The sequence below is a fragment of the Eufriesea mexicana genome, unplaced genomic scaffold (genome assembly GCF_001483705.2).
Source record: "Eufriesea mexicana isolate 0111107269 unplaced genomic scaffold, ASM148370v2 scaffold76, whole genome shotgun sequence".
Classification (NCBI taxonomy): Eukaryota; Metazoa; Arthropoda; class Insecta; order Hymenoptera; family Apidae; genus Eufriesea; species Eufriesea mexicana.
This window is the reverse complement of record NW_016908289.1, coordinates 588,879-603,731: the sequence shown is the minus strand read 5'-3', so window position 1 is coordinate 603,731 and position 14,853 is coordinate 588,879. Positions and strand designations below refer to the sequence as shown.

The window sequence follows — 14,853 nt, the reverse complement described above, 5'->3', positions numbered from 1 at the left end:
TATTCTTTTGTTTCGTTTTCCTATTATCTCGGATCCTAGGTAACTGAATTCCATTCTGGAACTCCGTTCAACTGTTAAGAATAAAGATAAAGATCTATAAACTACCTGTGTAGCGACAGTTTTCTCAGAAGATTCGGTTCCAGATTCCAATCTAGCGATACCATTTTTCCCTTTCTCCAGCTTAGAAAATTCAAGACTCGTACTTTCGCCTGCACGTTTAATATCTTTTTCTATTCATTTTGAACTCTTAATACTGGATGAATCACGGATAACGTTTACATATCTCTGTCAGTTTCGAAATTGAAATTTTATTTTCGAGGATGGGTTTCCATCTTCGAGGGATGATGGTTCAATTAATTGAACTCACGTCGATAGAAATTTAAAAATAGTTATTAAGACTGTGGTCTATGGTTAGTGTTAATAAGTATTCCGATATAACTAACTATGATAGTTATCAGAAGCTAACAAATCAAATTTCTCCGAGGTGCGTTTCATACATAATCCCGCCAAATACTAACCACTATTGAAATTCAGTTTTACGATTTTATTGCGGATTATTTTATTCTAAATATAAAACGATTCTTAATTTTCTATATCACTTCATATTCCTTCTTTATCCGTCGCACAGGTGACATCCAAGACAGCGAAGGCAACGTGCTAGAGCAGGGGATGCTGGGTAACGCGGAACGTGGCGAGAAACCATCCGGCGAAATATCGGTGGTTCGAGTCTCGGACAGATTAGTGATGACTTCCGCGTCGCCACGGCCGGACCAGTTACCGATCAAGGGCCTTGTCGATCATTTGCCAGTCTCGACACCCTCGCGCGAGGCGTCGCTCACGCAGAAGCTGGAAATGGCGCTGGGCTCCGTATGCCCACTTCTGCGCGAGATCATGGTGGACTTCGCGCCGTTCCTCTCGAAAACCCTCATCGGCTCGCATGGACAGGAATTGCTAATGGAAGGTAAATACAGATCGACTTATACGCTCGGTGTATACACAGTTATCCCTTGAGTTGCCTTGCTTCTATTAGCAACAAGGTTGTCACTTGTTCTGGCAGTCACGTTCGCGACCACGTGCTATGCTCGTTACATTCCGAAAGATACGGTGCATTTCTGGATCTATAGTTAATAGTTAAAAGTAATTGGTCGGATGTCATTGCGAAATTTGATACGAAGGGGAGAATCTTTGACATACATCGAGTCATTCACCGACTTTGATTCGGAAATTGTCTAAAATCGTCTTAAAATTTAAAGGAATGGAACAATAGCTTCTATTTCTATTAGCCATAAAAATTGCTGTTACGATTTTTGTCTTTATGTTAAGTCGAGAGGTTTATAATCATGATAACATAAGTAATACATAAATATATACATTATTCAGGCAATATATTGGGAACTTTGTGTGTTCTTTCGCATAGAACATGGGAATTGCAGATGGCGCTGAACTTTGAGTTACTATTAATTCATCATGGTGTAAATAATCTAACGGCTCGTTCTTAATGTATCCATAAAACAAAAGCGGATCAAATACCTTTGTTCCGCGACGGAACACAGCGCGTATATCCATTTCTCGTTTTATCTGTCTCGGCTCATCTGCGGTGAATGTATTCAAATTAGTCAGTTTATGGTTTCGCTTAGAAAGATGGAACGCGTATTCCGGTACAATCGTCGGGCATTTGTATTCACGTGACGCGCCACAGTCCGTGGCACTTCGCGGGGATTTTATATTCGTGGAACGTCGTGCATGACGGCCTCGCCACGTATCGATGCACTTTTATTTTTAAACAACGCCCGAAGCTATACATTCACCGTCGTTTATAAATCACCTGGCCGTCTATGCCTTTTCTATTTCTTTCTTGCCCGTCTGCCTCGTGTCCCGCCGCTCGGGGTTCGCCCCGCGTATTTTACAACTGAATTTCAAACCGCAACTTCTTTTTCGCATCCATAACCATCGTTTCGAATCTTGTCGCTCTCTCTGCACGGCAACTTTCCTATATTCTAATTTTTCTTCCTCCGTATTTTAATCCTTTTTTCCCGCCGTTTTCTCAGTGACCCCCTCTATTCCATTCTAGGCCTGACCACCTTCAAAAACAGCAATTCCGTGGTTGAGCTGGTGATGCTACTTTGTTCCCAAGAATGGCAGAACTCGTTGCAGAAGCACGCGGGCCTGGCTTTCATCGAGCTCATTAACGAGGGAAGGTAAGAAGGGCTCGTTACGATGATCGTTAGAACGACAGAGTTATAGCGCGTGCAGTTAAGCCGCGGCTGAACAGCTGGTTCCAGTAACGTCTATCGTAAAAGTTCACGTTTATGTTACGCAGGTTAATGTCTCACGCGATGAAGGAACATTTAGTCCGAGTGGCCAACGAGGCTGACCATATAGTGGACCGTGTGAGGGCGACGAACGTGAAGAGGCACGCAAACTTCGAGGTATCACTTGCGCGTTTCCTCATAGTATATTCGGATAAATCGTACTCGTTGTCGCGAGTCGAACACGTGACGATTCGTGGATAGTGATGGAAAAATTGTTGTCACAGTCTCAGTGCGCGCAAACGCTACTGGAGCGTCGAGAAGAGGAGCGGATGTGCGACCATCTGATCACGGCCGCGCGAAGACGGGACAATGTTATTGCCAGTAGATTATTGGAGAAGATCCGTAATATCCTGTCCAACAAGCATGGCGCATGGGGATACATGGATCCAATGGCTGCAAAGTAAGTCGTCTTTGTCCTCCCTAGGATGCTGAGAATTCATTACATTCCATTTAGTCATTGTTTACTTGCCAGTCGTTCATTAAATGTAAATTTATGGATAATGGAATCACCCCATAAGCGTTATTTATCGTTTCCTGTGCCGATAACATTATTCCGTGGTATAATGAAGATGATCTAATAGGTGTATATGCATAACCAGCGTTGGATCCTTTAATTGGGTCTACGTACCTTAAGCGCGTAGTTAGCTGATCTATAATTACCTGGAAAATGCTCTACATCTCTGAATAGCGAATAATCAATTACTCCGTAGACCTTGTTTGCCTCTTAGGATCGAATCGTTCGAGACTAGAAGGAATTTTGAATACTTATATCTGCATAGTGTCACTTGGTATACTGAGAGATGAAATATAATTGGACGCAGGTTGACCGAATACTGGAAGCTGGATGCTTGGGAGGATGATGCACGTAGACGTAAGCGTTTCGTGCACAATCCACTAGGCTCGAGCCATCCCGAAGCTACACTGAAGGCGGCTCTCGAACACGGTGCACCCGAGGATGCGATTCTGCAAGCTCGCGAAGAGTTTCACGCGCATCTCGCAGCCTCGCGTGCACATCAGCAGCAACTGCAGTCGGCGGATCTGATGGACGACAGTGACCTGTTATCGGACGACAGAGACTTCGATAACGATCTGACAGGTTAGATCTTCCGTTCCTTGCATGTGCGAGCGGAACGTTGTGCCTTCTATCGCTTAAATAACGTAACACCTGTGCGCGCGTATATACGTGTAGAGCTACACCGAGACTCTATTCCGACAGGCCCGGTGAACTTCAGCACGAAAGGGAAATTGATCGCACCCGGTATCGTGGCTGTTGGCATTATCTCGGTGACGTCCACGGAGCTGTACTTTGAGGTGGACGAAGACGACCCGGAGTTCAAGAAGATCGACAGTGAGGTAAGTGCACGAATGCTCGCGTATCGATATCGAAATCATTGTACGTGGTGATACAGTGGGGAGCTTAATGCTTATACACGAAGATAACTCGAATTATCTGCACACCGAGACAATATTCTTCGACATGAAATAATTCGTGAAACAATCGGTAAATCTTATTTTTTTAACGAAGAAATATAAATATCAAAATTGGTAATGCGCTGCAGCCAATATTTTAGGAAATTGTCAGAAGCTTTGATTTATTTTTATAATTTGAATGGTACGTTGGAAAGGATCCTTATTTATTTAACGAACGTTTTATTTTTACCGAATATTGGGCGCTGATACCTCGAAAGTCCACGAGGTATGTTGAGATAGCAAGTTTCACGAATCTTCTGTTTGGAAAGGTTTAGTAATGCCACCACGGTGCCATTTAATGGCAATGGGTTCTTATCGAGTCCGCTACATTTAAATACCTGAAAAGACATCATCGAAACTGTAAGAGGCAATGATTCACTGGACATCCTCTATTTTTCTCTTCTCCTTTTTTTCGGATTACGAAAGATAATGTGGAATTCGAACACCCATTACGTTTGTCACTTTTCGCGTTATATATTGCAACTGTATTCCCTTGCTTACATTTATCACTTGTCACACGCAATCTTAATGATTAATCACTGTGTCAGTTCCTCCGCGTTAAGATACCGTCTATTACATGCATTTGGAGCAACTTGTTGCGTTTGCGAAGCTATCTCTTTGAAATATGGTTGCCGGTCGTCGCGCAGATAACGTTCTCCCGCGCTCTGAAATCTAGGACCACGCACAGATACTCGTCGAACAGCAGATCTCCCCCTAACGAGTTTTCGCGCAAATTTTTCGAACGCACGAATCAAAACGCAGATACTCGAACGAACAGCTCGCCCCGTTCTGATTCTACTGATAAGCCTCTTCGAAACCTTCTTCAATCTCGTCATAAATTATTAATAACATGATTGATAACGTTTAATTGCGCCGTCATGAACGCGGATTTTAGATAAAAGTTACAAACTTTAAGACCAGACAAAGTTCTTAATTACTCGAAAATGGTAACGAAGGAAATTCCGAGCACGCCGAACGAGGAAATCTGAAATTATGATTCACGCCCGTTTTGAGACAAGTTGCAGGCTACGTCGGAAAATCCGATAAAACAGAGAACACTTCGAAGGAATAGCAGTTTACGCGAGAACGCGCAGTCTATGAGAAAATCGTAGGAAGAGGAATCGTAAAAATAACTGACACTCGTTGCGAGACTACTTACAGAGTACATCTAATGATTCAGTGAAGCAAAATACTCGGAAGAAAGAATCGTATCCCTTGATCCCGGGTATCCCTGCCTGGGAAACTCATTACTGCGAGAGTCAAACGTAAGATGCATAGCGAGGCGCTTAACAATATCCCATTCATCACAGATTCAAATTGCTTTCACGCGAGTTTTCCACGCATGTTCGCGGTGGTGTCGACTGGACCACTCGAAAAATTTCTCCGCGAACAAGCTTCGCCTGTATCGGAACTCAGCGACGAGTCAGGCCACTGTTGGACCGCGACAAAGGGTATTAATCATAGGTTGCAGCGAGGAATTTGAATAAATGCGAATCGTAAATGATGAGACGTGGCGAAAGCTTCCAACGATACTCGGCCGTGGTTGTAGTTGGAATTGGTTCGGACGTGTCCCTGTCTATCAGCGTGCATAATGTAGTCACGTTCCGCGACGGTGGTCATCCGGGCGGGCAAAAATCGAGAAAGGGAAGGAAAAAGACGAGGGGAAGAAGTGGAACGAGGAGAAAAAGGAGGGGATAAAACGAGACAAAAAGAGAGGAAAAGAGTCGGAGAGATAAGGAAAACGAGAAGCGAGAGAGTGGGCCCCGAGAGAGAACTAGAGGCCGATTATCATATATCGGTCGTAGATCTCGCGTTTGTATAACTAGGGAATAAAACAAACAGAGGAGGGCCCCATGGGGTCGGCCGATCTTCAGGGTCGGCAATTATGAGCCCCCCGCGGGGCCCGGTATCTACCTTCCCGGCCTTCTCTCACTCCCTCTCTCTCTCTCTCTTTCTCCTGTTCGCGCTGCATCGCTCCGCCACGTACTAAGCACACATTGGTGGCATAGGTGAGTATACGGATCCTCAGGAATGCACTCGAACTACCACGCTTTTCCCGCCTATCTAGTAACTATTGCACGTCTACCGCAGACATCCTGTTTATGCGATCCACCTCGCGATCCAATGGGAACCGATGGATCGGGGAATATCTCGCCGATCGAATTCCGCGATGGATATTTATAGAAGCGGCTCGGAAGCTTCGGTTTTCATAAATGATAGGTATAATAGACACTGTGTTCCGCTTTGTGGCGAAAGATGCTGGTTTCAATGGTTGGTTTGGGTAGCATTGGGGCAGGGACGCGTGGCTCTATCCGTGTCGCGATTGGCAGATTCGGTTGGGCACTGGTGCGCTCGAAATTCGAATGGAAATGGAAATTAATTCACTTGGAGATCTTCAAATTCTCATACAGATTGTACGACACAGATTAACTTTGAAATTTGACTATTCGAAATTGGAATTTCAAGCGAGGTTGAATGACACACGCTGCTGTGGCGATGTGTGAGCAATAGTGCCAGTCGAGGGTTGACATCTCGCTATGTTGCTTGAATATTGTATTTAAATAGGGGCATACTATAGAGGTTTTAATTTGAATTTTTTTATTTTCTCTTAGAATTGATCTCTTGTCCGTTTGTTTGTTCCGTTGGACTTCATAGAACAAGTTCTGGCCTTCAGCAGTGAGATCTTTCTTCTTGGTAATTGGATAATTTATTTAAATGAAATAATTGGACAGGGTAAGAGGATGCGAAGCAGACGACCGAATTGTAAATCGGTAGACTCTGATCACGTAACAGGGTCTGAAAACACTGTTGCGAGAATTCGAGGAGAAGCGTGGGTTTGATCAATCGTACAATGAGATTTATTTAGAGATACTGCCTCGAGAGTCTCTACGGCCGGGCAACCTTGTTCATCTTTACCACATTCTTATGTTTTGAGGATACCTACACGAATACTTAATGAGGTGAAGACAGAAGAATAAATTAAACCTTACAGAAAGGTACATCTCCAACCAAAACACCAACAAGATGATAAATAACAGTTGGACAAATAATTTCTAAAAGCTATATACTCATTGGTGTTTATTAACCCTTTCAGTTCCAACATATTGACACTGTAGGTTGGCAACTCCGATTTATTTTCGACATATTTTTGAAGTTTGACTCTTTAAGTGTGTCGGTTACATACAATTTACACTCATTTAAGTAGATAGCATAAATTCGATAATATAATTATACAATTACGACGTTTTTATTATTTCCATCTTTTGTACGACGATAATTTATATCTCATTCTCTATAATCGTAAAATCATTTGTAAACTTCAGAACAAAGAGAAAAAATATTGAACAGTGTATGAAGAATGTTGTTCCGTTATAAAACATTTCAATTTTGAATACACAAGTGTAACGATGAATTTACCTAGTCGCTAACGGAATTCTAAGAGAACTTCATCGAATCATAGTATTACCCCGCTTTAGTCGGTTCCATATATTAACAAATATTAAGCATAATAATGTCAGTCCAACCCAGAGTCAATACTTGAAGCTCGAGGTGCCAGACTCGTAGCGGAAGAAATCAATTCTTACCCAATAAATGATCAATCCCTTTATTCCTCTGACGATCGGCCACGGAAAAGCGACTTGTAGAGGATCGGCAACTGCCAGGCATCTTGAGAATTCCTTTTCCCAATTTTGTGTCGTGTCCACCTGTCGTCTCCGATATATCCAGCCAGACAAGCGGCCGTGAATAGGAGCACGAGCTCATTGGGCCTCTTAATTGGAATCCAGTTTGAACAGAAACGCGCTGAACACACCTGGAAGCGTGGATGGCTAGAGCGAGCAAAGAACCGAGGGAAATAAGAGAGCAGCGAGAAGAAAAAGGTGAAAGAAGAAGGACAGAGGAGAGCTAGAAAGAGCGAGACGAAGAAAGGAATCGAAGAGGTTAGAGAGAGAGAGGCGAAAGGACGAAAGGAGGTAACGGGAGGAGCGAAGAGGCAGCAGATAGCGGTCTAGAGAGAGAGAGGGCCTAGTGGTTCACGATCGAGACACGCTCATTAGTCGAGGATGTCCCGAGGGTAGGCGGGAGGCTTCGTCGAATTCGTAGGCGATGGATCACTCGATAGTCGAGTCGAGACTTAAGCGATCGTAATGCGCGGCCGTAGAGGAGAGGCTGCATCGGGAGTGGCCCCAGGGTGGGACTGCATATCGGTGAACTCTCGGTTCACCAGCTTTGGCTGGCTGGGCCTCACCTTGTTCGCCGATCGCACCGATTCCTCCCCTCCCTCTCTCGGCCATGCTTTTATAATGGTCCAGGCAAACGTATTTATCGTGATTTATTGTTTACACGGGTCTCCTTTCTCTTCGAGTACCTCTGTCCTGCTCTCTCCCGCGTGCTCCGTCTCTCTTTCAACGGGTTCTGCGCTAGAGATAGAGGATGCACACCGTGCGATTACGTCCGATGTAAATTATTGATCGTCCACGGGGAACATTAATATCTAAAACAAATAATGGACCGTTACACCCTGAACCCTTTTGAGCTCCGCGCGCCATCTACCTCTCTTTCTTTTCGTCCAACTCACCCATTGATCCATGTGCGTTCGCCTTGCTCGATTTTCACTCTACGCTATTGATTATTCTTTTTCTCCTCGATAATGCGCACGGAATCTTTAATTCGAAATAATCTTCCACGTTTTCTTCCATATTCTTCGGTGAAAATGGGTCTCCGAGGTTGGTCGATATGCCGATTATGCGTGGACAAAGAATTCAAGATTCGATGAACGACTTCGATTTGGAAAATGGGAATTGGGGTTACTTCGAGTTTTCTTTGTTTTCTTGTGATTGCTAAATGCAGAATTTTCATAAATACCACGAAAATGATAGGGAATGAAATGAATGCAATTTTTCGGTAACAGTCGCTTTTAGTTAAACCTACCGATTGGAGAATTTTCTTCTATGTTGAATATTCAGAATTGCATGCTGGAATCAAGTTCCTTCGGCTGTTTCTAATACCCACTGATCCATTAGTATTATATACTTCGCAGAAATGAATAAAGAACAATTTTTTTCTTTGTGGATCGATTCGATGATAGTTATGCATTCTTCGTAGTTAAATGCATACAATTACAGTAAGTGGCAGAAGCATTCGTACCATTACAATTACCGACGTGGAACGATAGATTTGAAATCCCTATAAGTCGAGTGACAAAATTTGTCGTGAAAAATTAAAAATTCGTTTGATGAAATTTAGTTTAGTATTCAAGGAAGAAATTTATCTATTATGTCGACCAATAGAGAACGTCTGGGTTTCGTCTGTTCCGAGGAATCGCGGTTTAGATAGCCGCGAAGGATACAGAACGCAGGTCGCGATGTTTAAAATTCTACCTTCGAACGGTTATTACATCTCTTTACTGTGTTTGCACGACGATGAAACGATCCACCGCTTGCATGCGGCTTGGAAAGAGGCAGCTTGGTAATTGCTGATACTTTCAGGCACGCACGGTACTCTCTCGTTACGCAGGTACCCTCGAGATCCGCACGTCTCTGCAGAATCTCCGTCCTTGTGATCCTTTATGGGCATAAGAGTTTAGAGAACTTGTTGAAATATGGAAATTGTTGGGAAACTTTGCGTCGAAGAAAAATTGTTTACTTTCGTGATTTCTTACTTTGCTTTGGAAAATTTTGTGGTAATAAAATTATCTAATTTAAATATATCCATTTAACGTATGCAAATTTTTCAATATACGTCAATATAACATTTATGGTAATATTAGTTCTTAATTATTAATTAATTCTTTTTCAATTTTCTCTTTAATAACGCCCTGTTATTTTGGGTGTCTTACTTTTAGTGTATTCAAATAAAAACACTGGGTTCACAGGAATTAATTCAAATAGATTCTGTTTACTAATTATTTTTTTATGATAAACTTAAAAACGTCAAATATGACTTGAAACTTTTAAATACACCAACATTTTAAAATTTTGGAAACAAGTAGAGAGTACTTGGGTTCGTAAGGCAAGTCTGAGAGAAAAATTTAGAATGTAATAAATTTTTTAATTTCATAATTCACAGTAAAATTTCTTAAATACCGAACATCTGTAGCGAATCGAGACGCAAACGCGACAAACGCCGGACACCGCTATCCTAACCGTTTATATGAAAATATACCGTTCGATTGTCATCGCCATGTTGTCAAACAGATGAATACGTCAACTACTCCTAATCCGCTAAATAAACTCTTCCACGGTCCTTCACTCTCTTTCTTCATTCACAGGCCCGTTACACGACTTCCCAGAAAACGAGCAACAAATTCCCATCTGTCCAGCCTTGCGCGCCAGCGATTCAGCGTCGGGCTCCGGCACATGTTTGCCATTAAAACCGTCGAATGGCACCCAGAACGGGCCACGGGAACAAGCGATCACGGAAAGAAACGCAACACGAGCTAAATACTTGCTGAATTCCATTTCCCACTGATTCACGCTCATGCCATTCCGTCGTATACGCGAAACGTTAAGTGTCCCACCGTTAAGATTCACGATCGGTAAAAATACACGGAGAAAAGACGGCTGTTTGAATACGAATCGCCGCGTTTTTCATTCGTCGGCACGGCGAGTTGAGGTGGACGTAGAACAAGCAATGGGAGTCGCGAGGAGAGCCCTGTAGGGCGCACGGTTAGGTCCGCGGTGTGCTGGTAGCGCGTCGTGGGGCTCTCCATTTTTCTGGAAACCGCGCGACTGTGGCGCCTAAAGCTCGCCAGGCCTGCGCTATAGTCGACGCAGACGCACGCTGCGCGTAGCCCCACGGGAGACTTGCGCGGTACGCAGTGAGCGGAACGCTGGGACGACTGCAGAGGAGTGGGGAGAACGGACCCACCGGACAGGTGGTCCGTCGGTGTACGTTGGCGCGTACTCATTGGCAAGTAAGATGCCATTAACGGGAGTACAATATCGGGAAAAATCGAAGAAACCATCGGATCGTTTATCAACGAACGCGAGACGAGCTGCGCCGGTCATATATCATGTCGCGGTAAAGATTTTCGATTTATGGATAGGGAATATTGCGGTGTACGGTTGCAGGCGTGCGCGCGCATGCGCGAGCGCGGGGAAAAATCGACGGACGTTCGCGGAGGCGAGCAACGGGGCTGGTTTGACGAGGATTGAGGAATCCTCGCGAGTTAATGGTTTTATAGGTGTCCGTGGCCAGGCTCGGTGGAAATTAATTGTTCGTTTAATTTATGGATGGAGAATGTTGCGAGCTCGAATTACCGCGATGCAACCGGTCGACGTTTATTGTCGGCAGGCATAGTGGGCCCCGAGTGGCTTTTCGCAGATTTCTAATCTCTCATAGAGCGAAATTGATAGTTCGTTGAAAGTTCCATCGTCAGATTTATGTAATAGTTGGAATGCGTGCCGTTGTTTTCAGCTGCCGTGCGTATGAAGAAATCGGCGCTTTGATTAATGTACCTAGAGAATTCTCGAAGGTTTCCACGACTAGCGAAAATACGACTACGTTTGATATATGACTTTTCTAATTAGGAAAATTATTTAAATTAAATGCTGCCGTGTTAAAATGAACATTATTCGCTGAATACAATGAACATCAAATACTACGCTTTTCTAATGTATCTAACTAGCTGTCCCTAGTTCATTATACATTCTTCTAGTTCTAAGCATCTAGAAACACCCAGAAATCCCTAGGCTGGCTAAAATCATAAATCGAGGAGAGGATTTAGAATAATAATTTATAGTTGAATATTTGCAATACTTATCGACAAAAAATTGTCAGTTGGTTGAACCCCCGATTGTTATAAACAATCTGTTTAACGACGACACGTTGATATAAAAATATTGTATGGCAATAAACAAATGAAATAAGGCGTATAAATTATTGCACAGTACAAATAACTTTTAAACATCCAAATCGCATGATATTAAAGAGGGTTAACTAACCAGCTATCAGATTGAAATTGTATAAATGCACAGTGCTGTGTGCACTGCTGCCATTTTGAATCCGTAAAGGAACGAAGCGTCACTTCGAGCCAAACTTGGAAATGTTAAATATCGAGAATCAACCGAGATACTTGCTTCTTGCAGTTTCTTTGTACTTCCATTGTATAACGACATTTGGTCTCTTTATACTCTCGCATATCTCCACGTATACTCGTATAATTTTAACTGAATCCGCGGCTCTGGAATTTGCCGATTTCACAAGCTTCACTACCCCTGTTGCGTAAAACGAAATTGATCGTTAATTAAATGCACAGATTACTGCCTTTACGACTGGAAAACACGACAGCTTATGGTTGTCGCAAGTGGAAAATGGATGCAGGGATTGCGCGGTTGTTTCGGCGAGCATAATCAAGCGAGCGCTAGGGAATTCCGAGAGTTTCGCTGGTGCAAAGCCGTTTCTTCGTGGAACAAGGTTAATTGTTAATTGAACGCACGCGTTGCGACATTTATCTTCTTAGGATAGCCAGTGTTTAACAGGCGTGGTTTACTAACCAGTTCCTACGATTATTCATTGATGTATGCAAGCCGTTCGATAGGACTTTTTTCTCAAAATAATAAGGTGCCCCGATATCGTATTCATTGACAGCCTAACAGCCTTATCGCGAGAGATCGCTTGATTGGCGTTTCGCGCAAGGTGGTTACCGAGTCACTTAAAAACGAGTCTCTTTTGAGTATTATCGTACAAAGTATGAGCCTTCGCGGGATTTTGTAATAATCAATTTCCCTTCTCTGTAGTTGCTTGCAATTTTGACAAGGATCTTGATGAAAATTAGAGATTCGGGCATAATAATATAGGTATATAGTTTGGAAAATGTTAATCTTTTTACCCAATTGATTTGTTTGAATTTGGGTCAGTGTTCGTTGCATTTACAATGTAATTATTAGTATAATAACCATAATTTTGAAAAAAGAATAGACATACACGCGTGTGCCAATATCTCTGAAGAGGTTCAGAAAACAGCTTACTTTCAAGACAGTTTGCCAAAGCTGGATGCATGACTGAAAGAAAAGTGTAGGAAGTTTACGACGTACAAACGGACTACTGTGGCTATCCTCAAAAAATCAACATTTCAGTCGCGTAATCCGCATTACGTAGCCCATGTGTATTCTCTACAGATCAGCTTCCCGATACGCTGAAATGCGGGCGGTTAATTAACAAAAGTATTATGCACAGCGATCTCGTCGAGTCTATGGTTCGTCCGACACGCACGTGGTGCGCGGCGAAACGAAATACAGACGTAGGAAAGAATGATCGTAGAGGGCGTGCACCGCGCGAGGAAAGGCCGAAGAGAAATGGCAGGAAGGCGGGAAAGTAACTGTGAACGAGCGTCGATTTAATGTTATGCGATTATGCCCTTCCGCGGCGATGCATATGCATGAAATCCTGGTGATATATCGCGAATGACGTTGGCAATAATGCAACTGTAATTATCCCGTGCCCGATACAGAACGATTCGTGAAGCCGCGCATGCGCACGCAGGCACGCAGCCTACGCCAGCGCTATCTCGCGTTACGCTAGTTCCATCGTGTTATCCGTCGATCTAGGGAGATCGCTGACGTTCGTTGGTAAATAATACGCGTTGAATTATCGATAGAGGCTAGAGCGGACGGAGAGGAGACGTTAGGACGATTTTCTTCGTTCGGTTCAATGTTGAATGGCGGTGAACGTGGCACGGTGCCATGATTACCGTGGATCACGAAGGATAGTTAAAGTTAATTATTCTGGCCGTACACTGCGTTTGCTTTAAACCACCGTGACTCGTAACGACCGTATAATATTGCCTCTCGAGTTGTCACGACTTTCGCCACTCGAATTGTTGTGGAACTATTCTCATTATTTTCTGGAACGCATTCCCGGCTGTTTAGACGGCTCCGTTTTCTACTACCTGTGTCGACACTGTCCAAATTTTAAATGTATCATATTTTTTAACTCTTTTACATTCTCTCGATACCAAATTGCCATTACCATTCATTTCTAAAATTTCTTACACTCTTTTTTTTACTTTGGATTGAACTTGGGATTTTTAAATGTTCCACGCTTTTTATTTTATTTTATGTTGTTACGTTTTTGTTGGGCCTCGAATCGTTGACATTCTGGTGACAGAAATGTCACCAAACCGTGTCTGGTGGATTCGGAATTTTGACTTAACATAAAATCTTGTTGCAAAACAATGCCTCGCAGATTAGCAAATATTTCCTTTTCTTCTGAAGAAACAATACGACATTTAGAACTGCATCTATTCAATTGCTCATTAACCATAACGTTACGCTTATTTATGACCACTTAAACACCGAAGCTGTCGCTTTTTTACGATCTCGTGCAATGAACAGCGTAAATGGATACAATAAAAACAATAGTAAAACTCATATCGTAAATCGACAGAAAAAAGTCGACTGACTCGCGATAGCTTATCCAAGTGTTGCAGAAAAATGAAAATGTACCATGCCTCAGACCAACGACACAGATGGTTATACATCCTCTCGTATCTAGTACAGAATGTCCGGTTGATAGAAGTTGTCTCTACCCACAAAAATAAGTCGAAAGGGAAAAATTTTATTTTTCCGTTCGAGGTTTCGTTTTCGAAAAAATCGAGTTGGAAAATTTATGAGGTGCGCGTGAATTTAGTCTCTATGAATTTTAATATCAGTCTCTAAACACGATAATGTTCTATGCTATTTTGTCATTCAATCTACTTAACATACTAAAAATACCAAAGATATTCATGAATAGGTAAAGTTAAAACTCGAAAAAGGTGCACGCATCCCACGAATATTCAACCTACATTTTCTCGAAAACAACGTCTCAAAAGAAAAAAACGTCATTCTACCGTTTCGACTGATTTTTTTGTGTAGAATCATTCATTGGCAAGTTTTACCACAGTTACCGACCATCCGGTGCACGCACACACACAGATACGTTTGCCGACGTCTCCTTTTAATCCGAAGATTTCGATGGAATTCGACGTTATAGTAGCTCACGGCCGTCGGCCAGTCTACACGAAGAACAGGCAGTTAGTTTGGTAAACATCCATCAATTCGAGGGCAGGGCACCGTAAGGCAAAACAGGG

The 14,853-nt window shown here is 42.8% G+C and overlaps 1 protein-coding gene across 7 annotated transcripts in view; it reads left to right on the top strand.

The window, feature by feature from the left end:
* Positions 1-14,853, top strand: part of rg (A kinase anchor protein rugose) — a 130,601-nt gene that overhangs the window by 24,003 nt on the left and 91,745 nt on the right. For all 7 annotated transcript variants that reach the window (XM_017910635.1, XM_017910632.1, XM_017910634.1 and 4 more), the window contains 6 exons: positions 629-961; positions 2,072-2,198; positions 2,321-2,429; positions 2,537-2,712; positions 3,134-3,408; positions 3,529-3,665. In XM_017910635.1, coding sequence (XP_017766124.1) covers positions 629-961; positions 2,072-2,198; positions 2,321-2,429; positions 2,537-2,712; positions 3,134-3,408; positions 3,529-3,665 — 1,157 coding nt within the window. The remainder of the gene's footprint in view (positions 1-628; positions 962-2,071; positions 2,199-2,320; positions 2,430-2,536; positions 2,713-3,133; positions 3,409-3,528; positions 3,666-14,853) is intronic.